This window comes from Mastomys coucha, unplaced genomic scaffold (assembly GCF_008632895.1).
Source record: "Mastomys coucha isolate ucsf_1 unplaced genomic scaffold, UCSF_Mcou_1 pScaffold14, whole genome shotgun sequence".
Classification (NCBI taxonomy): domain Eukaryota; kingdom Metazoa; phylum Chordata; class Mammalia; order Rodentia; family Muridae; genus Mastomys; species Mastomys coucha.
The window spans coordinates 97,319,890-97,343,421 of NW_022196896.1; the positions used below are offsets into that span (position 1 = coordinate 97,319,890).

Sequence of the window (23,532 nt, forward strand, 5' to 3'; positions counted from 1 at the left end):
GCTTTCTTTAGTTTTTCAAAGAGTTGGTATATAATCCAAATCATTATTTTTCCTTTGAGAGGGGTGTCAACCTCCGAAGCCTCCTGTCTCAGCTTCAAGGCACTGGGTCTCTACTGTGAGCTCTGTGTGTCTGTCTTCAAGCCAACCTCACTAACTCTTTCTTTTCTTTTTAGTGTTAAGGATTGAACTCAGGTCTGTGTGAATGTCAGGCAAACACTCTACTGTGGAGCACCATGCCTATCCCTTAAAGCCAACTTTAAAGTGTCAGGATGTTATTATGGTAAACTGAGGCAAGTGGTAAGTGCAGGTCCTGATGACTTTGTCCTTCTCAAGATGTGTCATTGATAAAAATAAGAAATATTAAACTATACAACCAACCGTGAAGCCAAGAACCTATACTTTAAGGGCTGTTTTTATTCAAATGAGTTTATATAATCACCCTTTTTTCTTTTTAGTGTGATTTTTATATATGTTTCTAATGTTCGACATTCATTAAAAACTTTTTGGCTTTCTTAGATGCTGGGAAAAGTCTGAGTTCTGGCTGTATCTAATTTTGCCCCCAAATGTCACATGGTTCATGTCACCAAGAGCTCCCACCTGCCATCATCTATATCCAATGCCATGCACACATAACCAGGGCCAAAGTAAGGGATTGCCAAGAGTTTCCAAAAACCACAAACAAGGATGATGGCAGAGAAGACATAAGCCAGAATCACCAAAAATAAACTTAGGAGTTGACTATGTTAAAACAGAGACAGTACCCCACACAAACCCATTGAGTTTAACAGCCAAACCTTTTCCATAATGGCCTTTGTAGTTGGGTTATATGGTGAATATAAAATCTTTCCCAACAACATGGGTTTCAAGAAGGCCCAAATCACAGGCCCAGCAGGCATTTTAATGATGTCTTTGTAAAGGGAGAAGCAAAATGGTGCTGGAAATAAAAAACAAGAAAAAATAATCTATCAGTCAATTAATATATGCAAATAATATGCAGCAGTCATAATCAGAGGAAAGCCAGACAATCATTTCTAGGCACACATTCCAAATCTACTTATTCATGGAGAATGGGTACAGACTATATAGCCTAAAATTTATGTCTTGGCACTTTCTACATTGGTAACAGATATGAAACATCTGGTATTGATGTAAGACAGCCGAATAATAATTGTTCTTAAGGTGTGAAAGTCTAAGCTGATAAGCAAGCCTAGAATAAATGATGGCATTTTGCCAAGAAGAAATACAAAGATTTCAAACCATATTTCAGAATTGCTTCTAACATAAACGTTTTACCCACCACTTAATTTTTTAAAAATACACAAAACCCTACTCCCAGAATGGAACCAGATATGTAAGAGACATTCATGAGATTTGGTTGAATGAATAAAAAGATGAATGAATGAGCCAACCCAACTGCTATACTAAACATCCGTATATCACCCCGAAGAGTTCCTCAGATCACATTTTGCATCTCAAAGTTTATAGATCAAGTGAATGGCTTTGATATTCCACTAAACAGTTATGCTCTGCTGCACACACACGGCTCTACCATATGCCATATAAACGTCTAATGCTAGAAAGTTAGGGAAAATATCGACTCAAGCAAATCTAAAACAAGCTTTTGCATTGCTTACTGGCAAGAATTCATAGTTATGACCTACAGATGCTAAAGCCTACAGACCCACAGAGCTGTGCAGGCCAACAACAATGTTGTCAGTGATGGGCTGCATATATATGGTGAGGTCCTATAGAATAGCATCACCTCAGATGTGGAGGCTGGGTACTCCAGGTTGTTATGGTGTTCCCACAATGACCAAGCCACCTAATGATCCCTTTCTCAGTGCACACGTCTAGTACTAAAGTGACTTATGACCCTACATTCTGTCATTTAGAGAACCCAATTGCTCTGAGACCTCCAAGTTCCGTGACCTTGGGCAGGTGTCTCATTATCTTTGGGCTTTACTCCCCCTTGGTAAGATGCAACTGGGGCTCATGGGGCTGCTGGGACGAGGGCATGAGTTAACAGGCAGAACACGAAGTGAGTCCTGCACAAATGTTTGCTATTTTTACTGGGAGGTAAAATTAATACTTCATTTAAATGAAAAGCGGTGACAGAACATGTAACGCTCTTGTCATTAGGAATAATTATCATACCTAATTTAAGGTACACTTACTAGCACTTAAAGGAATCCCGTATTTTGAAGCAATTTCTTCTTTGGTTAATTTATAAGTGAGAAAATCCTTGGTGTGGTTGCCTTTTGGCTTCTGGGAAGAAGGCAGCATAGAGGTTAAGTACTCGGTGGTGATCCCTTGGGAACACAGAGCTTGGGAGATGGTACTGAAAGATCCTGCCGGCGTGTTCATCCTGGTGTTTCTGTACATGGCCTGTCAGACAATGTCCAAAGGGTTATTAATGTTACTGGAGCTACGCATGCTCTAGAAGACAACATAGAATGAAGAAGTGGTAGCACTCAGAATTTCCTTGAAGTATGAATTGTAAACCTAAACAGAGAATAATCGAGCTTCCAGTGGTTTAAATGCCAGATGTGGCTAAAGTAGGGGTTCTCTTCTTGTGAGTTTCTGTCTCCTGTGTACTAGATCGGTAGCTGAACTTATTGCACCCAATCTTAAATAAAAGCCAGCCTGACAGGAATTATTTCTCAGGAAGAACATTACGGAGTGACTCTTCTACCTGTGTTAATGGAACACTCCTGGGCAGATGCATTTGTCTCAGGGATCTCATTTTGTCCAGCAGTGGATGTGTGCCGGAAGCCAACTGATTGAGAATCTCTCTCAGCTTTATGAAAAGCTCCATCATCCTTTCCATTGGCTTTTGATCTTTCCTTGGGAAAAACACCTAATGGAAAGAGAATGAAAATGAATGCTTGGTAAGATTACAAAACAGAAAAGCCTCTTTGTGAAATGTTTTAGAACATCTACTGATCAGCCAAATGGAGGTATTTACCAAACAAACCAGCCATTCCATTTCTAGATAGTCACCCAAGAAGAGAGAAGACATAAACCCACATAAAGGCTGGTATACAAACATTTATAAGGATTTTGCTTACGACAGCCTACAGGTGGAGAGTGGGAACAATCCACCAGAATTTATCTTTAAAATGCAATATAATATGAACATGCCAAAAACATATGCTGATACCTGTAACATTATGTACCAAACTTGAAGATACTATACTAAATGAAAGAAGGCAGATAGACAGACCAGATTCAGTGCGAATGATTTAACTGATACAAAAGGCAAAGGCATAATTTGAGACTGCACAAATTGGGTGCTTGAGCTCTCCAAGGGAGGATAGAAATGCTACCCCTTAGGGGGATACTACATGGTCTTCACTGCTAAGCCGTCCTTCCCGCCCCCAAATAAGCTATTTTCAATGTCAGAATGGTAAATATCTATTGTGCAATGCCTTGCATATGTGCATGCTATTGCTCTAAGAACTGTGTTCCTAACTACACATATACAAATAAATAAAAGTTAAAAGTAAATTAAGCACTATAAGAATAAAAAGAATAAAGAGGTTCTAGGCAGACACACACACAAAAAAGATGTGTGAGGTCTCTGGAAAAGAAAAGCTCTTTGGAGCATCCAAGGCCAAAAATGTTACCATCACACACCTCACACACACACACACACACACACACACACACACACACACACACGCAGCTGTGGAGCTGGCCATGTATGAGTGCCTCTCTGCTAAGATCTTAGCAATGAAGACACATATATGTAAAGGAAAGGGCAGAGCACTACCAGTGAATGGTCAGGGTGAAGTATCCGCTCTTCAGATGTTGTGAACTGTGCTTTGGGGTGATGCCACACAGACATGTGGTCACCACGGGCCTAAGGGGGGCTGACTAGGCAGTGATTCCAAATGGGGAGTGTGTGCAGATCATAAGGCTCTGGTATAGGACGTTTTCCTAGGAGGGAAAAATGGAAACCACTGACCATTTATAACAAGAGTGGTGACACAAGGTGACACTTTTCAAGGGTCACTCAGCTGCTTGGGAGGTGTTGGGATGGGATGCAGCAGTGATATGGGGCATATAGCATGGGTAAGAGTGAGATGAAGCACGTATTTAGAGCATGGTAAACTGTAGGTAACCCTAAAACATTTCTATCTCTGCAGCCTCTGGGTTTCCTAATATTTAAGAGGGGAAAACAGCATTTTTCTCAGCGTTTTGCCTGCCATTGGATTCCCTCCCCCTCATTGGACTGCCTGGTTGGGTTTCAGTGGGAAAAGATGTGCTTAGTCCTGCTGTGACTGGATGTACCAGGGTGGGATGGCACCCAATGGGGGCTTTTCCATCTCTGAGGAGGAGAGGAGGTAATGGACGGGGAGGGGTCTGTAAGGGCAGGACTGGGAGGAGAGAAGGGAGGGGAGATGTGATCAGAATATAAAGTGAATAAATAAATAAGTGGAAGAGAAAAATATGTATGCAATTTTGACTCAAATGTAGACTTTGTTAGGGAAATGCTTTCAATGCTTTCAGCTTGCACTTTTCTTTTCGTTCTGTGGCGAGTGACCACTTCCAGAGCATCTGCTCATGGCAGCCGAGCTTTGCTCACTCCTTTCCATGCCAGCCACGACTATAAATAATGGTTGCTTCTTACTAAATTGATGAAGGAAATGCAAACATTTGCACATTGAAAACACCACAAAGAATCTTATATATTTTTGCATTTAAAAATATCTCTGCAGTGTGTGCTTTTTACTTGCAATTTTAAAACAATGTTTCTTTAAAAATTTAACCTTTTCTTTTGATAATTTTTATTTGTTTGCTTGTTTATTTATTTATTTATTTATTTGTGTGTGTGTGTGTGTGTGTGTGTGTGTGTGTGTATGTGTAGGCATTTTGCCTGCAAGTATGTCTATGCAGCAGTAGGCAGTGCCTACAGAAGCCAGAAGATGGCATCACAGTCCCCTGGGACTCGAATTACAGATGATTATGACTTGCCATGTTAGGTGGTAGAACCCAAATCCTCTGAAAGAACAGCCATTTTTCTTAACCACTGAACCATCTCTCCAGTTCCCAATCTTTATTTTCACTGTACTAAGTAATCCTTATTGAAATATAAGAAGCTATAATAGACTTTATGTTATGGTAGTAATATATTATTTTTATCTTGCTTTTACATATACAAAGTAAATATTGATAAAGCTTGGTCAGTAGTTTCATTCTTGAGCCAATGCCCACATTTTCAATACATAATCTCTGGTAAAAGTCTTATTGTGCTGTAAAATAACCAGCACCTGTCAATAATTTTTTTTTTGTATTAAACTAAGGTAGAAACCTTCACCAGTAACAAGTTACCTTGTATGTGAAATTGTAAATGTCTAAGTAGTGCAGAAGGGTGAGTCCAATGAGGTAGGACTGATGTGATCTCTCCGGAAGGGGCAGCTTGCAGAATTCCTTCATGGCATCTTCCAGTTTGGGGTTGGTGACGTTTGTATCACATGAGTGCAACCAGAATACACGAGAAATTATCTGTGAATAAGAGGGAGAAAACTATTTTAGTTGTAAATCAGTTGAGTACCCTCACTTCACTTTAAGGCAGTTGTTGTTGTTGTTGTTGTTGTTGGTGGTGGTGGTGGTGGTGTGTGTGTGTGTGTGTGTGTGTGTGTGCATGCACGTATTCTGTATTTTAGAATGTGACAAATGGTCCCTAGGAATGAAATAACTCTTTTAAAACATCAACCACTATATTTTTCTCTTTATTCATTTCATGTTGGTGTGGTATGTATATATCTTTGTGTGTGCATGGACACAGATGTGTGAGGGTAAGTGTGCACACAGGTGCCCAAGAATGTCAGGAATCATCCTTCATCCTTCTACCTTATTCAACAAGGCAAGGTCTCTTAGTCAAAGTCAGACTTCACTGATAGATAATGGCTATTTTTGCTATCCAGCTTTCTTTGAAACTCCCCAGTCTTTACCTTTAGATGCTGGGATTAGAGGTAAGACATTATGCCTTTACCATGAGTTTAGGTCATTCTGGAGATTCAGATTCTGTGCCACAAATGCTTAATCACTGATACACCTCACCAGGTGTATAAGGCACCAACTACTATGAACGCACAGGAAGTGTGATGGGGGGAAAGAGAAGAAAATCAGAAAGGCACGAAGAAAACCACTTTTTCTTGCACAATTGGGTACAAAACAACAGTAATGAATGAATGAATGAATGAATGAATGAATGAATGAGTAAAGAAATGGATAGGAGTCAGTCTGAGGGATGACTAGCTTGAGAGTCATGTTTCTTTTAAACATCTATTCTTCCTTAATTTGGGTTGCATCCCATTTTGATGATTGCTTACTCTATAGCTCCAGAGATGAAGATAAAAGATGAGGAAGAGGAAGAGGAAGAAAGAAGAAAGAGAAGGAAGAGGAAGAAGAGGAGGAGGAGGAGGCAGCCTAGAATTACAAACTAATTCCTAACTGCTGATCCTAGATAGCCATGTGTACACACTGAAGTGTGAGAGGAGAAGGCAGGTCAATAGGAAGGTGTCATTTCTATTGATGCCACATAGAAATAAGAAGAGAGCCAATGACAATTGAGGTCGCAAAACATTTTCTCCTTTAAAATACCAATCGGGCTGTGTGCTCTCTACTTAGGCTTTTGTTCATTACAATGGCTCTGCTCTTCCTAAGCCCAGTACCTGATTACAAATGTGACAGCTTTGAATCAAATGAGCAAAAGGCGAGATCAAACGGAATAGGTGGGGGGGTATTACATGCTAGCAGAGGAGGAAGAAAAACTAAGGCAGAGCAGTTTAAAGTTTTGTGTAGGGAACTAATCATGGTGACAGCAGCAACTTAAATATCTTCCAGAGGGAACCTTCCATGAACTTAATCTAGTTTTGGTTAATAACTAAGTTGTGCTTAGAAATGACACACTCTGTCGCATGCAGCCATAAGCCGTTCAGTTCTTTTGGAAAATTTTTATGACACTTCCAGACAATGGCTTTGGAAGTGGGATAAAGGACAAGACATTTTGAGTGGAAAGCTATATTATCAGCTAAGAAGAAAATAACATTATTTATTTTCACAGCCAAAAGAAAGTTTAACTATAACCACAAACTTTTCCATAGTTCCAACGACAACTTCTATCATATATAATAAGTCTCTCCCTGAGACTTCTAAAAAAGTAGAAGTGAATGTTGGGTTTTAGTTTTGTTACAACAAAGGGTGAATGTCTCTGTGCTCTCCCCCTAACTTTGATTTTTGAAGTTTGGCCTTGATATCCTTGAAGGAGATCAGATAATGTTATTATAATAGTGGATATATTTACTGACGGTTTAAGAAAACATTCCGTGGGAGTCCGGGGAGGGGAAGTATGGAACAAAAACAAGTGAGGCAAGCAAAAATACAAAGCTTTGAAACATAACGACACTGCTTCAGATTTCTCTTCTAAGGCTGTGGATGCAGCTTACTGGTAGGTCCAGCCTTCACACACACACACACACACACACACACACACACACACACACATGCACGCGTGCACACACACACACACACACACACACACGCACACACGCACGCACGCACACACACGCACACACGCACGCGCTCACACATATCCACACACATACATATGCACACATACGCATATGCACATATACACAAGTGCACACACAGGCACACACAAAAATTCTCACATGCACTCATATATGCATATGCACGTGCGTGCGCACGCACACGTACAGAATACTTCAATCGTCACTTAAGATTTAGACTTTTTTTTTACCATTTGCATGAAAAATTGACCAGAATCACATGCAACTTCCTTGTGTCTTGTTGATAATGCCTAAAATACTAAGTGCTACGTAAACGTCTACAAGCTGCCTTTACGTCCAACCGCGAACCCTTACCTCGGCTCTGTTGTCTGGGATGGGAATGGCCAGCAGCTTGTCGATACTTGTGTTGGACATTCCTATGGCCCTCAGATCTTCCTTCAGCAAATCTATGTTTTTAAACATTTCTATTAATTGACCTGTGAAGAAAACACACACATACACATGGTTCACACATCAGTTTTAATGCCACCTTTTTTAGGTGCACTAACATAACTTCTGGATTAACATGTGTTGACCATACATGCCTCACCAGAAGCAGATGTCTCTCAGGTTTGGCAAGCTTTCCATCTTTAAGATCTATCTCTGATTTAGATTTGCACTTATGATGCCATTAACTTGAGTTAACAGATTGCTCTAGGTTGTAAATTTTCCTCAGGTGTCCACAACCCAAGGTTGATCCAAGGGAAATAGAGTTCTTCCCAGACTTTGAGCATATAATCCACTAAATAAATATGTCTCCATTTGATTTAAACCATCACCTAAATTCAAAATGCTTTTTAACCTAGGAGCATATGATGTTGTCAATTTGAGGGTAGACTTGATAAATCAACTATAAGATATTTCTTTTTAATTTGTCCGGGAACTCTATAGTTTATAAATGGCTTTTAGAGTCTTACACTGCTTATACACTGAAAGCTGGTAATTTCTTTAAGGATTTCAATTATAATTATTTCACATTTGGGCCAGTTTAGACATGGTAAACAATATTTTTATTTTATTTTTAGAAGATTGTAATCTCTGTTCTAAAAACAACTTTTGTTTTTAAGCATTTTTTTAGATTTATTTATTTTTATTTTATATGTATAGGTATTTTGCCTGCATGGATGTCTGGATGTGCATCATGTTAGTATAGTGCCCGTAGGGTCCAGAAGAGTACATCTAGGGACTTAAGTTATAAGTGGTTGTGAGATGTCGTGTTGGAGCTGGGAACTGAACCCAGGTGCTCTGCAAGAGAATTCAGTGTGTGTAATCCATGAGCCATCCCTCAAGCCCCAATTTCTTGTACTAAGTTACCCTCAAGAAACACATCTCCTTCATTTTTAGACTTAACGTCCTTCCAATTTTGTGCCTGTGAATGTCCTTTTTTTCAGTAATTAGGTATTTGTGTCAAGAAGAAGTGTATTGCATTGTGTATCATGCTTAGAATACCAATAGAAAGTTATGAATTGAGATTTCTGCACATGACTGTGCATCCATTTGGGTTTTGTTTTGTTTTGTTTTGTTTTTAATCAGATTATTCTAACAGCAGGGAGCATGTTCCACCCTCCTTCACACAGTCAACTCTCCAATACACTTTACTATATCTAGAAACAAAAGGTAAATTGGTCTAACTTGTTACATTTTGGAAACCTTCTGCTCTAACATTCTTTCAGATCTCAGCCCCTACTAGCTTCATGTGCCTGCTTTAGACAAGCAGCTGCTTTGGAAAACTCTGGGTTCCTCATTGTCAGGGCAGACAGAAGAGCAGGGTTGTTTGGGGACTTTGAGAAAGCCTTTTCTTAAACTGCGGATGGCAACCTGTGTTCTAATAAGTCTTTAGGATGCGGGCAGGGAAACACCTGGCTGCTCGGAAGCATCTGCGCTGGTGTTGACACGCAGCATGGCCTCTACGGTTGGTATTAGCCGTGTGATATTTTCCAAGTAATTCATTTGCAACGCCTGCTCCAAGAGCCTAGGACAAAACAGAATAATAAATTTAACTAGGCGTAACAATTCTGAACACGGGATTTCTCTAAAGAAGAAGAAAACTCACCAGTCCATGTCGAGATTAATTTTACTGGGATCTCCAGTGAGCAAATCCCTCAGCTTTGCAGATACTACATTGTCGTGGTACAGCAAGCCAGTGGCGAGATCGGTGCCCAGCTCTGCCGCTTCGATCAGTTGCACGTGAAAGGCGTGGTCTCCACACAGCCTCTTGAAGTTCATGTTAGAGAACTGGCAAGACTTCTCGATCGAACTGAAAGTCTCTGATTCGCAGAGAAGTTCCGTCAAGTTTCGAAGTTGAGACAGCTTCCCAGAAAAGGGAAAAAAGAGAAAATAGATTAGTCATGCTATTTGGTGTATTTAGTAGTTGAAAATAAGTAACCAAATTTGATCCTGTAAAAAAAAAAATGTTCCTGCCTAGTTAGTTGGCATTGGGCTTAGCTTTGTAACAAAGCAGTGTCTTTCACTTTTTGTATGTATTTCTCTTTCCTAAGAATCTTATGAAGCCTTGGGACCCATTAGTCTTACTATTCCCTATGGCATAGGTCTGCAGGTTTTTAAAATATAATTTTAAAGATTAGGAGGGATAGTGAGATCACTCAGTAGTTTAGAGAGCTTGCTACACAATATTGAAGGCTATTGTTTCTATCCAAGTTCCCATGTAACAAGCCAGGTGTCCTGCAGACTTCAGCTCCGAGGGATCAGATCCCCTTTTGGCTTTTGCAGGCATGGGATGCATTTTCTCAACTACTGGTTAATGGAGAAGGACCCAGCCCACTGAGGGTGGTGCTATTCCTGGGCTGGCGGTCCTGGGTTCTATAAGAAGACAGGCTGAGCAAGCCAGGGGAGTCAAGCCAGTAAGCAGCACCCTCCATGGCCTCTGCATCAGCTCCTGCCTCCAGGTTCCAGCCCTGCTTCAGTTCCCGTCCTGACTTCCTCCAGTGAAGGACTTGTGATATAGAAGTGTCAGCCAAATACACCCTTTCCTCCCCTACTTGCTTTTTTGGTCAAGGTGTTTCACTACCAAAAACAATAGAAACCCTGACTAAGACAAGTAGTTTTTTAAGATACAGTTTAAATTGCTATCTCTTCAACCAATTTTATATTTAACTTATATTTTATATCATGTGTAAGGACAGAGGGGAGCAAGATTTGGCTTGGGTCTTTTTAAAAAGCCTTCTCTTCCTCACATCCATCATGATGGCTGTGATGTATAGTGAACAGAACCAGAAAATAACAAGTGCTAATGAGGATGTACAAGCCTTGTAACCTTGGTGTGTTGTTGGTAAGAGTGTGAGATGGTACAGCTTTTAGGGAAATAGTATTGCACTTTCTCATGACTCAAAAATAAAGCCAAAGTACGAGCTCAAATTCCACTTCTGGGCCTATGCTTCAGGGAATTGAAGACAGTGCTTGCAGAGACTATATGTATACCAATGTGCACAAAAGCCTTATTGACAATAGCCAAAGAAATAGAAACAACTCAAAGGATGAATGGATATCCAGAATATATAGAAAAATGAAGCTTAAATTTAATCAGCCACTTGCAAATAATATATAATTCCAATATATGAACTACCTAAAAGAGTGACGTTCATAACTCAGAAAGTCAAAAAGAGACTGATTTCACAGAGGCTGAGAGGTGGGAGAAATGAGAGTCTGGTAATAGAAAATGTTTACATTTACATGGTGAAAAGGATTCTGGAATAATGGTTACCCAACAACAGGAATGCATGAAACCTGACTGAACCGTACAGCTAAAAATGGTTATGACCTAACTATTATGGTATCTTATGACAATTAAATTTGAATCAATACTTCTTAAGTCTTTAAACTGTAACATGCATTAGCAACTCCGTGGGAATAGACCCGATTTTCAGGTGTCTGCCTTGTTATTCATATTGTCTTCTGCCCTTTGATCTGTTTAGAAAAACTAAACATTTTTGTCCTATGGAAATTGTCAAAAAATGACTTAAACTCCCAAATACCCACAACAAGTAAGGGCCCCAGAACTCTTAACCATCTAAGCTCTCTAGTATACTCCTGAACTTCATTCACTATGCCCCATGTATCCTCACGATATGCTCCCAATTCATACATCCTGAGAGAGAAAAGAATTTGCCTCTGGGGACTCCAGTTCAGCTGCGTGTGCAAGCTGTCACTGTAGCTCAGTTTCCAGTCAGAAGTTGCATTTTGACAGACATGAACTATTCCCCACCAGGATCACAGGTTTGCCAACATTTTTCTCCATACATCACTGGGGATGGAAGGATGATGTGTCTTCAGTAAGAGGTTTACAGTAAGCACAGGAAGGCCACAGAAGCCAATCATTGACCATCCTGAAGAAGTAGTATCATTGGTTCACTTTCCACAGTATTGAATAACATAATTAATTTCTGGCTTTGAACATTCTGAAATGACTTCATAATATATAGAAATTCTACTTACTGCTCTTACGGCTCTGAAAAATTTTCCTGTTCTGGAATAGACTCAATCATTGTGCATACTGTAGTTACATGTTTACTTATTCCGGACATTGGTCCAAATACTAAGTCTGTTTAAAACTCTAACAGATGGGACCAGATTTCTATACACCATTTCTATTTTCTGTTCCTTGATGCTCTCTCAAAACTTAAATTTTATTTTGTTTCTTTTATGTGTATTGGTATTTTACCTGTATATATGTATGTATGTATGTATGTATGTATGTATGTATGTATGTACATGATATGTGTGCCTGGTACCCTCAAAGGCTAGGAGAGAGGGTGTCATATACCCAGGAACTGTAGAAATAGAGGTGAGCTGCCTTGTGAGTGCTGGGAATTTAACTTGTGTTAAGAGAGAATGCTCTTTTGGGAGGTTGAAAGTTTTGTAGCTGAGTTGGTGTTCTCTTCCCTCCACTGGAGGTCCTGTCTGACTGGTGGTCTGACTGGTGGTCTCTTTAGGTTCCATATCTCCACTGTTGGACATTTCAGCTAAGGTCACCTGCATTGACCCCTGGGAGCCTCCCCCATCCCAGGTCCCTGTGAGTTCCTAGAGATTCCCCCTGCCCCCAACCCCTGGCAGCTGCCTATTATCATTCATTCTCCTGCTCTTCCTGTCCTCTCTTCTGTCTCTCTCCATACCTGATCCTGCCCTCTTAAAATTGATCCTGTCTAAAAGAAATGCAGGGACAAAGATGAAGCTGAAGGAATGGCCAACAAATAATAGGCCCAACTTGAGACCCATCCCATGGGCAAGAACTAATCCCTAATACTCTGTTTTGCTTGTAGGAACCTAGCATGGTTGTTCTCTGAGAGGCTCTATCCAGCAGCTGACTGAAACAGACGCAGAGACCCACAGCCAAACATTGGACAGAGGTCAATGACCCCTACTGAAGAGTTAGGGGAAGTATTGAAGGCCATAAGGGGAACGGTAACCCCACAGAAAGACCAAGAGTGTCAATTAACCTGGACCCCTGAGAGCTCCCAGAGACTGAGCAACCAACCAAAGAGCACACATGAGCTGGTCCAAATTCCCCCCACCCCCAACCCTGTCCCAGCACATTTGTAGCAGAGGGCTGCCTTGCCTGACCTCAGTGGGAGAAGACTTGATATACCAGCGTGGAGGGATGCCCAGGGATGGGGTGCCCTCTCAGAGGAGAAGGGGAGAGACATAGTAGGGGAGAAAATCTGAGAGGGGGGCCTGGGGGAAGCATTTGGGATGTAAATAAACAAATAAAATTTTTAAAAATTAAAAAAAAAAAGAGCCAGTTTTCTTTATCACTGAACCATCTCTCTGGTTTCTCTTTGAGGCTTTCTTAAATAAAAGGACAGTAAATAATGTTGGGTCAATATATCCCTAATTGAGTTTTGAGAGGTAGCAAGCATTGGTGACTTTTACTGGGTAGAAACTGGAATCTGTTCTGTAGTTGCAAGGTCAGCATCCATGTATGGAAAACCAGTAAAATCCACAGAGTAGTCATGGCAGATGAGATAAAGGCTATGAAGAGAGAAATCTGGTAGCCAGCTAAGCTGCATTTGCTTATGTTGGATTGGTTCTCTGAAACAACAACGTAAATCAGGGTTAGTATTACCGAGGGTGCCGAGAAGTGTAAGATCACCAAGGAGGAGCCTCAAGATTCTCACAAGCGTCCTAACTCAGTACTTTATTCTAAGAGTGACACAGGATTGAGCTTTCTCTTTCAGAATCTTCATGAAGCTTAAACCTAGTGACTATAATTCTCTTTTAAAGTATTCGTTAGTGTTGCTATGGAGATGGCTCAGTGGATAAATTTGCTTGCTCTGCAAGCATAAGAATCTGAGATAGAATCCCCAACACTCACTGCCTACCCATGCCTATTGCCCCAGGGGAGGCTGGGAGAGATATCCCAAGACCTCACTGGCTTGCTTCCAGCTCAATCCTGATTCAAAACATCAAGGTGGAGAGTGACAGAGGAAGATGCCACAAGTCTTCCTTCAGCTTCTGCATCTGTGCGCATGAGCACACGAGGACACAGACACGTGTGTCTGCAACTCACATATTCACTCACAGCATTTGTTAGTATAACAAGATGTGGTGGTGCACGCTTCTAATCCCAGCACTCAGGAGGCAGAAGCAAGACGATTGTGCTTTTAAGTCCTGTGTGGGCTACACAGTAAGTTCAGACCATCCAGGGCTACGGAGAGAGATATTGTCTAAAACAAAGTATATGCTAACCTTAGACTACAGATTTTCCAAAACCCTACCTAGAGACTCTGTCTCCATCATCATAGGCAGAGGTTCAGGCCTATAATTGGACCATGATCTATTACTAACTCCATTTCTAGCTATGATGGGCTTCCCCATTACCCAGTAGTTCCCAAATGAAGGAGAAATTTAATTCACATGATTGTGAAGATTCTATAATATTACAGACATAAACTGATAATCTTTCGATGCCCCTGAGTCCTTGGCTAGTAAATAAAGGTCTCTCTCTCTCTCTCTCTTTCTCTCTCTCTCTCTCTCTCTCTCTCTCTGTCTCTCTCTCTGTCTCTCTGTCTCTCTGTCTCTCTGTCTCTCTCTCTCTCTGTGTGTGTGTGTGTGTGTTTCAAAATTTTTAAGGCATTACAATAAACATAATATGTTGTCTACATTCCTGCCCAACATAAAAATATTTATTTTATGCAGTTAAGAAGTCTCCTTTTCTACCAAAGGGACCAGTGGGAGTAAAATAGATTAAAACAGACAAGGAGAGGAAAGAACACAGACACTCTCCAACAAAATGTGTAGGCAGAAGGCTGAGAGAAAGAAGGAAATGTTGTAAACAGGCAGACGTTGGGTGTTTTGGAGGGTCTAGTCTGCTGCAAGGAATTCCATGAATAAAATTTGGGGGCCTATGGACTCCAAATGACTGCCACACTGAGGATGGCAAGAAGCAGTGGCCATTCTACTTATAAAACCATAGGCGCCTGGCTTCTTTCTTTCACGGCCATGTGCCAAGTAGCAGCTCAGAGGACACAGAACTGTTGTCGGCACTCTACCTTAATAGCCTCGTTTATACGCTCGTGGGCCATACCTTTCATTTAGAGATACATGCTTTTGGAGATAAGAAGGCCTGAATTCATCAGGGTTTCTACTGTAGTGAAGTGATATCCCCACACACTGCAAACTATGATGCTAGGTACTGGCTTCGAAAGACCGGAAGTCTCAGTCCCAAGAGCTCCAGCTTCCTCGTGCCTCTCACCTCGGGTTGACTAGCTAACCCACAGTTGAAGCTCTTTCTTCCTTCTGTTCTTTGACTGCACTGACTCCACGTAGGCCGTGTTCTTTTTTGTTTGTTTGGATTATTTCAGACATGGCCTATGTAACATTCTCCCAATTTAATCGCTTTCTAAAATACAAAATTAGCCTTCTTCATATTTGATGCTTTCAAGGCCAAACTTAAACCCCTTGACTAACAGAAGATGTCTGGAGAACCTGGGTGTAACCTTTCTCTAAAGCCGCTTTCCTGACTTTCCCATAGGTACCTTCTCTTTCCTGTGAGTCCAGGTAACCTGCATCTATTTTTGAGGCTTATATATCTCTCTGGCTTCTTACAAACTCAAGTTTCTTTGTCTGGAATGCATGAGTGTGACCTAAAGATGCACAGCCTTCAAGACTCAGAGTGCGTCTTCCTTTCAATTCTGTACCTCCGAAGCAGTTTGATAGCCCATCTTTACACACAGAACCCTGTCGGTCTGCCTACCACATCCTTTATTTTACTCGGTTACAATCATGACTTTCACTTCCTGACTTCTCCCCTGGCTGGATTATAAGGATTCAGGGGATGGAGATTATTGTCTTATAAATAAAAGAGGAAATTGTCCTCGTAGGGGCCATTTCAAAGAAAAGAGTTTCTAAAGTGAATTGTGGACTGCAGAGGTCTTTCATTGTCTACAGAGGAGGGAGAGAAAATGACTTTGTAAGAATCACAAGGTTATTCAGGGAGCAGCACATTGGAAAGGGATTTTTATCCTGACCTATCAGCAAGGAGTTTTGTTAGGATGCTATCATAGTTCAGGATCCATATAAACTAAATGAAGGGGGCACAACTGTCTGGAAACCACGGGGAAAGCGATAAACTAGTGTTGCAGACGTGACATTTACACTGATGCTTGAAAGATGAATAAGAGCTTTCTGGGTGAATGTATGCCTTCTTTCTCATTTGCATAAATTAAGATAACGCTAAATTAAGTACATTAGAAAATTTGATTCATGTAGAAAAGTGGGGCTAAAAGGTAGGTAGTCTAATGAGCACATTTATCTGTAATATACATGGACATAATGTTTTGCATGCCTGCTTAATTACGGCTTGTTTACCACACAGCAAATCACTTGCTTGCCCTAAATAAACCACTTCTAATTTAACTTTATCCCAGGCTACATAAATCCAATTAAACTGCAGTTCTTACTAGGAAAACTGTTTTCAAGACTTAATAGAGTTGCTTTAAAAATGAATTTCCTGATAATCTCTACACTGTGTGAACAATAGACAAATGAGCATGAACTGATCCAAGCTTAGATCTACATGTTTGGTTCGACCCTTCCCTTCTTCGGGGTTACACATTTTAATATGACTTCTTAGTGTCTGATGTGATGACAAGAAAACCAGATATGTTAATATTTGAGATGTCTGTGCACCGTGAAGTCAGGATATTAGCTTTTGAAATCTACTTTTACAGATATAAAAGCTGAAGACAAGGCAAATTGAAAAAAACAGAATGCAACGAACTCCAAAATTATGAAGCCTAATAAGATAGCTATATTGTGAAATGTTTATGGATGCTTATGAACACTGTAAGTGGGCTCTTATAGATCATCTTATGCTGAGACCGACATGAGGACATTATGTAAAACCAAGCCCCTTTGTCACCATTTGGCCAGAACAGAGCTGCAGGGGAAAGGAGGTCACCTGCAATCATCAGATATTTTAACTGAATCTTCTTAGGGTTATCACCAAAAGTGTTGCTCTTTCGTTATTTATATTTCCTTTCTTGGCTTACCTTGGATTTCAGGATCTCAAGAAATGGAGGGAAGCTGTCCTCAGAGGAGCCATTTTGAAGGAAAGATTTTCTGAGGTGAATTGTGGACTGCAGAAGTTTTAGATTGTCTGCAGAGGAGGGAGGGAAAATGACTTTGTGAGAATCACAAAGTTATTCAGGGAGCACATTGAAAGGGACTTTTATCTGGACTTATCAGCAAGGAGTTTTTAGAATAATGTTGTAGCTCAATATAAATATAAAACGAGTGAAAATTAACCTTTCCTTGAACCATGTGGACTATAGAGTTCATTATTTTTTAAAATATTCACAGATATGCTGCTTAGAGATAAAAGATGTTTCTAGGAAAGGTACTGCACAGCTTTGGCTCTTTGTGAATTAAATAATGTTTTTATTTATAACTCTGGGATATACTAGGTTGGAATATATTGGGGGAATAGACTTTATAGTCACTGTGTCCAAGTATATACTTTCAGCCATAATTTAATATTGGGGAATCAAACTCTAGTCTTACATATGTATCGTACTGTTTCTTGATACTGTGAGGTATAGGAAACAAAGAACGTGTGTGAGAATAGTGGAAAATGCTTGGCTGCAGTCTTTATGATTGTTTACATAGGTTAAAAATTGAAAATTGAATGGGTGAAGGCAGGAAGCAGTCTGGTACATGGTCCACCTTTGTTCATGCAATATGCAAGAACTTTGCAATCCTTGATTATTTGTCTTAATTTTTCAACAAACTGAGAGCACTAAGGACACAGAGTGTCATGAAGGGTTGCATGAGCTCCCAGTGACTCTGGATTCTGGAAAAGTTTGTCCAGGTAACCATTATCACATTATCTAGTAGGAAATCATCCTTCTAAAATTTGTTCAGCTGACCATGGGATACAAGTAGCAGCAAGAGGCCAGCATAGCGACCGTTAAAAATCCCACTTTAATATTAAATCACTTAGCTAAAACAGAAGTATAACTATGAAAAGAATAGTTTTTTTAATCTCCTTTGATAAGTTAATGTCTTAACCAATTAGAACGGAAGTTAAAATTATAGGGGGAGTTGAGAGCATCACCTGGCGATCCCTTAACCAAGTTGTCAGTCATGTTCCTTACACAAGCCAAGTAAGGAGAGTATGGACTCTTTGATGATATGTTCAAGATGGCATCTTCAAAATTTTCCAGGATCAGGAGCCTGCAAATTAGATGAGAACATATAATTAGGCCTTGAAAAATGGAAGCAAAGTCATTTAAACTGCGATTTGTTGGCCTGGGTACCAAAACCATTGTGAAATTGGGCCCCCCTCCTCCACCAAGCCCTACTGTACAGAGGCAGCACACCTCTGAACATGTTCATGTGTGTGTGTGTGTGTGTGTGTGTGTGTGTATGTGTGTTTGTGCGCGTAGTGTAATGTGTTCCCTGCCACGTCAACCATAGGCTACTTCTCCATTCTGTGGCTTCTTTCATCACTGGCTGCTGTTACATTTTAAGTGGCAAAGAGAGAATAAATGCTAATGCCTGTTTGCAAGACATATGCCTTGAATTATGCTGAACCATAGGCAAAATAACTAATAACAGGTTCTGTCATAGACTAACTTGTATTTTATCAAAATGCAGCGGGTGAGACCTCTGCAAACATAGCTAGTAATACAGGAAAAGCACTAATATCAAAGAAGCCCCTGGATGTTTAAATGTAGGCTAACGACTCAGGATCCCGAAGGAACATTAAAAAGAAATAAAGCAATGCTAGGAACAGTCTCCAACTTGGCAGCAAGAGCACACTTTATTGGTCATAAGAGTAATTTTTAATTATAATTCACATCTTATACAATTTTTTCTTTTTAATTTTTTTTCTGGTAATGGGGATTGAATCCAGTGCCTTCTACATGCCAGGTAAGGGCTCTACCATTGAGCTACCTGCCCAGACTTAAATTTGTACACTTATTTATTGTGGTGGAGAAGGAGTGCAAATTCCACAGAACATGTGTGGACAGATACAGGAAGAAAATTTGCTGCAGTTGGCTCTCTCTTTCCATCATGGAAGTCCCAGGGATAGGACTAGTTACCAGTTTGTGCAACAAAGGCCTATACTCACTGAGCCATTCTGATGGATCACAAATGTTTGTTTTAAAGCACTGATTCTCAAAGCTCTTGTTTAGGTATTTCCCTGACTAGAGACTGTGGAAACTACCATGTTTGCTTGCCTTAGATCTCTAAGATTTCTATTCTTAGCTTCATCATTTATCAAAGCCTCTATGTAGGTAATCAATGCCATTTATCAATCCTCGAATAAAGGACAGGAAATGTAGATTTAGACTAACTTGTATGGCCCCAATAAAAGGAACCATCTGTCAGCTACATTTCCAAACTAAATCACCTTATAACTAATAATAACCCGACAGGAGTAGGATGGCTAACAATGCTTCATTGTATAGCTTAGCTGTAGAACACCGAGTCATACCTACATACAGATAAGTTTAACGGGCTGTCCCTCAATCCATGGTATCAGCCAGCCAAGGTCATAAAGATCCAGGAAGAAAGGAAGAATAGAAAAAAGAAGGAAGGGAGAGAGGGAGGGAGGAAGGAAGGAGAGACACAGAGAGAGATATAGATAGATAGATAGATAGATAGATAGATAGATAGATAGATAGATAGATGCTGGAGGGAGAAAGGAAATGACCCTGACCCATTGTTTTGGAATATGTGATAATATTAATGAAAATGGGAAGATGTGTTAAAAAAAATGCTAAGGATAAGCTAAAAGTCCAGCTTTAGGGACACAAAATGGCAAACAAGAGACCAACAGAATTATAGAAATAGCTGTAAATACAGGAGTGTATCTATTATTTGGTGTGTGGGGGGGGATCATCCATTTATTTTATTTCTTTTTACAGATTTCACAATAAACATGTCTCCGGTGCATACCTTGAAGGAATGACCCATTTAAATGTGTACTCTATCCTTTCTGACCATAGAAGACTACCTAGTGCTTACATTTTTGTGAGCATTGAGTAGGCACATTCATCTGTAAAAGAGACATGGAAAGCTGTAGAGATATTAGACGTTGAACCTATCTGCCAATGAGGCATCTCTAGATGGCTTCTTGTGCACTGGCTCCAGTAGAAAGGTTCTCATGGATCTAACCTTCCTGGACCTTCTCTCTCTCTGTTTTCCACTGCAGGATATACAACACTGTAGAGTCAGCTCTCTCAGGCAGCAGTGTTCAGTAGCAAAATGTTGGCCTAACCTCCCACAATAGGTGAACTTGAAGTGACCATCAGAAGAACCATATAGCCCTCCCTCCTTACTTTTGTAGAAAGCACTGATACCAAGTTTTAAAATGATTTAATGTATGCAAAAATTTAGGTGACATATACATGCCACTGCTTTGGCATAAACACCGAGAGTTCTTTAAATTACTAATTTAAAATCCTTTATATGAAATCCTTTCTTCACCCAAGTGCTTACAATAAAAGGTAGGTTACGGATAGAAACACACATGTGTGTGCACATGCGCAGGAGTGCAAATACATTTTAGAAAGACATTAGAACATGAATAATGGTTGAAAGCTATAAGATGAGTAATATTGAGTAGCTGTCATTAGAAAAAGATTAAGCCAAAAGCCTTTTTGTCTTATGCCATGGTGTGATTATTTTAAAATGGAAATGGAAAGAAAGTCTAAAGGAACTCCTTAATTTCATCAATCACAACATGACTCATCTTATGGGTATTGAATTCCCTCTAATAAGCTGACAGCAACTACGGAGGGATTTGCAAGACAGAAGTGCTGAGTACTGTCAATGTTACGCATGCCTGTAGGCTCTGACAGCCACAAGCATCCGTTGTGTCAGTTTAAAGAGTTGTTTTAAAGTTGTTTATTATTATGTATGATGGTTATCTAGGGAGGATATCAAAAGTCCCAGATACCTGAAACATAGCAACTGGCTAAAGTGAGACTGTCCAAGAATTCTTTGAGAGAAGCACCTGGGTCCTAGCACTGAGGACGGAAGTCGGCCCAGGAGAAACCGAAAGTGGATTTTACCCAGGATTTACCTGTCGTTAGAGACCTTCCCAATTAAATTCAATCTTGGAAAAAAGAATGGTTAAAATGAGTATTTTTGGTTGTTAATTTAGTTTATTTTAAATGATGTGTAAAAACAAAGAGCAGGCCCATTTATGGGATGCAATGCGATACTTCAGTATGTACACACCATATAATGTTTAAATGATTTTAAGTACATTTCTCAATCACTTATTATTTCTTCATGAAAAAAATCATTCAAAAATCCTTTTTTCTAGCCTTTAAAATATTTTATTTTTTTTATGCTGGATATGAGAGCACATATGTTTAATCCTAGAACTCTGAACATAAAAGCAGGCCAATCTCTATGAATTCAAGGCCAACCTTGTCTAAATGGCAAGGGATAGACCAACCAAAGCTAACATGAGACCTATCTCATTTTGTAAGTATTTCTTTTTATGTGTATAGATATTTTGCCTGCATACATGCCTATGCACTATGTGTGTGCAGTTCTTGTGGAAACCAGAAGAGGACATTGGATTCTCTGGAATTGCCAGTAGCAATGGATATGAGTTTCCATGTGAATGTTGGGAATGGAACTTGGGTCCTCCGAAAGAGCAGCCAGAGTTCTTCACTGCTGAGCAATCCCCCTAGCCCCTCCTTACGTTTTTGAAATGTATAGCAAGCACATCACTGCTCTCTCTAGTCAGTTTACTGAGCATCCACACTGTGGAACTTCATGGCTCTATCCTAACTGTGTTTTGGTACCACTGAGCAACCTCTCCTTGCCTTTTTACTCTTCAATTTTAATCGTGCAAATTTCTTCTAGTTACAAAGATATAGTTGGTGTGACTAAATTCTTAGAACCACCACAGCGTGATTTATCAAGCCAAAGCAACCTTTACCCACAAGAGCAACTAGACTCTAAATTTACCTAAGTTTGATATAGCAGGGAACTGCTTGCATTCCCTGTCCTAATTATGAGTTCCTTCAAAATCTGCTCACGCCTGTGGTCTTTCGACACCATGGTGACTGCTGTCATTTCCTAGGGAAGTCCAAAATTAAATGATTTGTAATCTTTTTCCCCCTGCTATGTGAACATTACTGAGAGCAGAAAAAATTTGCATTATCTTGATTAGGCTCTAAGAAAAGTTTGACTCTTTAAGACTCCAAAGAAATAGCAATGGAAAAATTCTTGATGTTGCTCTGGCCTGAATGTATTGAATTCTATACATTGACACTCTAGGTGCCAAGGTAATGACTTTAGAAGGTCGAGTCTTTGGGGACAAAACTCTCTTTCTTTTTCTTTTTCTTTTTTTTTTCTTTTGGTTGTTTTTCGAGACAGGGTTTCTCTGTGTAGCCTAGGCTGTCTTGGAACTCACTCTGAAGATCAGACTGGCCTCAAACTCAGAAATCCACCTGTCTCTGCCTCCCAAGTGCTGGGATTAAATGCATGTCCCACCACCCCCCATCGAGGGACAAAACTCTTACTAAGGGGATTGGTAGCCTATAAAAACAGCCTTGGAAAGAAGGTGTCTATTATGATCTGGAAAGTAGGCTCTTCTCAGACATCAAATCTGCTCCCACCTTGATGCCAGGGTTACCCAGAAGTGTGAAAAATAAGTCCCCATCATTTACCAGCTGCCCTGGCTGTGGTACTTCGCAACAGGAACTGAGCAGCCTAAGACAGATGCTTATATATTTTTCATCGAGAGAGACCTTAGAAATCTGGAAACAAGTGCCCACAAGACTCTACTCACAGACACAAAGAAACCTTTCCTGACGTGGCAGAGGTACATCTCCGAGCTGGAAAAGAGTTCCTCATGCTGTGTTATCCAAACTATATTGAATGGTATGCCCACATTAGCTTCAACTTTACGACAGTTTGATGATGCCCTTTGATCCAGCATGGATTTCCATGCTGATAAGATAAGAGGGCTTCCGAGGTGCTTTGTTTAGTTAGCCAGTTAACCCACAATTTGGAAACATAACTTACTGTGCAGCCAGACTGCTTGGGGACAGTGTCTGCTCATCATCATCACTCCACGCGTGCGTTGAATTGTCACCTACAGCAGTAAAAAGTAGGTCAACACAGAACATGTTTGTTCAAAGATACCTTACTCCTCACCCCCTCCCCCCAAAAAATGCCATATGTCAAATTAATACTGAAAAAACAAAGGTGCATTTTTTTTCCTTTTTACAAATGCTATTCGTTTTCTTTTTGTTGGAAATATGTAAGGTATTTGTAGGAAATGGTGCCTGTTGATTAAAATAACCTGTTTATTCACTTTTTGTTCACACATCAGACCATATTATTTTGTCCCAAGACCAGATTCCATAAGTGACTTTTAAACACCATAATGAAGACTGAGCACCAAGCAATTTGTTAGTCAATGAAACCACTTTCAGTCTAATGTGTCACTGGTTTCTTTTCTCTG

The 23,532-nt window shown here is 40.1% G+C and overlaps 1 protein-coding gene across 1 annotated transcript in view; it reads right to left on the reverse strand.

Moving 5' to 3' along the window:
- The window catches only part of Abca12 (ATP binding cassette subfamily A member 12), a 167,457-nt gene that overhangs the window by 62,660 nt on the left and 81,265 nt on the right, over positions 1-23,532 (reverse strand). The window contains exons 9-18 of the mRNA XM_031367854.1: positions 23,091-23,160; positions 18,148-18,266; positions 17,084-17,190; positions 9,631-9,887; positions 9,437-9,549; positions 7,893-8,014; positions 5,335-5,508; positions 2,693-2,857; positions 2,175-2,385; positions 795-934 (exon numbers count right to left, since the gene is read on the reverse strand). Of these exons, the coding sequence (XP_031223714.1) occupies positions 795-934; positions 2,175-2,385; positions 2,693-2,857; positions 5,335-5,508; positions 7,893-8,014; positions 9,437-9,549; positions 9,631-9,887; positions 17,084-17,190; positions 18,148-18,266; positions 23,091-23,160 (1,478 nt within the window). The remainder of the gene's footprint in view (positions 1-794; positions 935-2,174; positions 2,386-2,692; positions 2,858-5,334; positions 5,509-7,892; positions 8,015-9,436; positions 9,550-9,630; positions 9,888-17,083; positions 17,191-18,147; positions 18,267-23,090; positions 23,161-23,532) is intronic.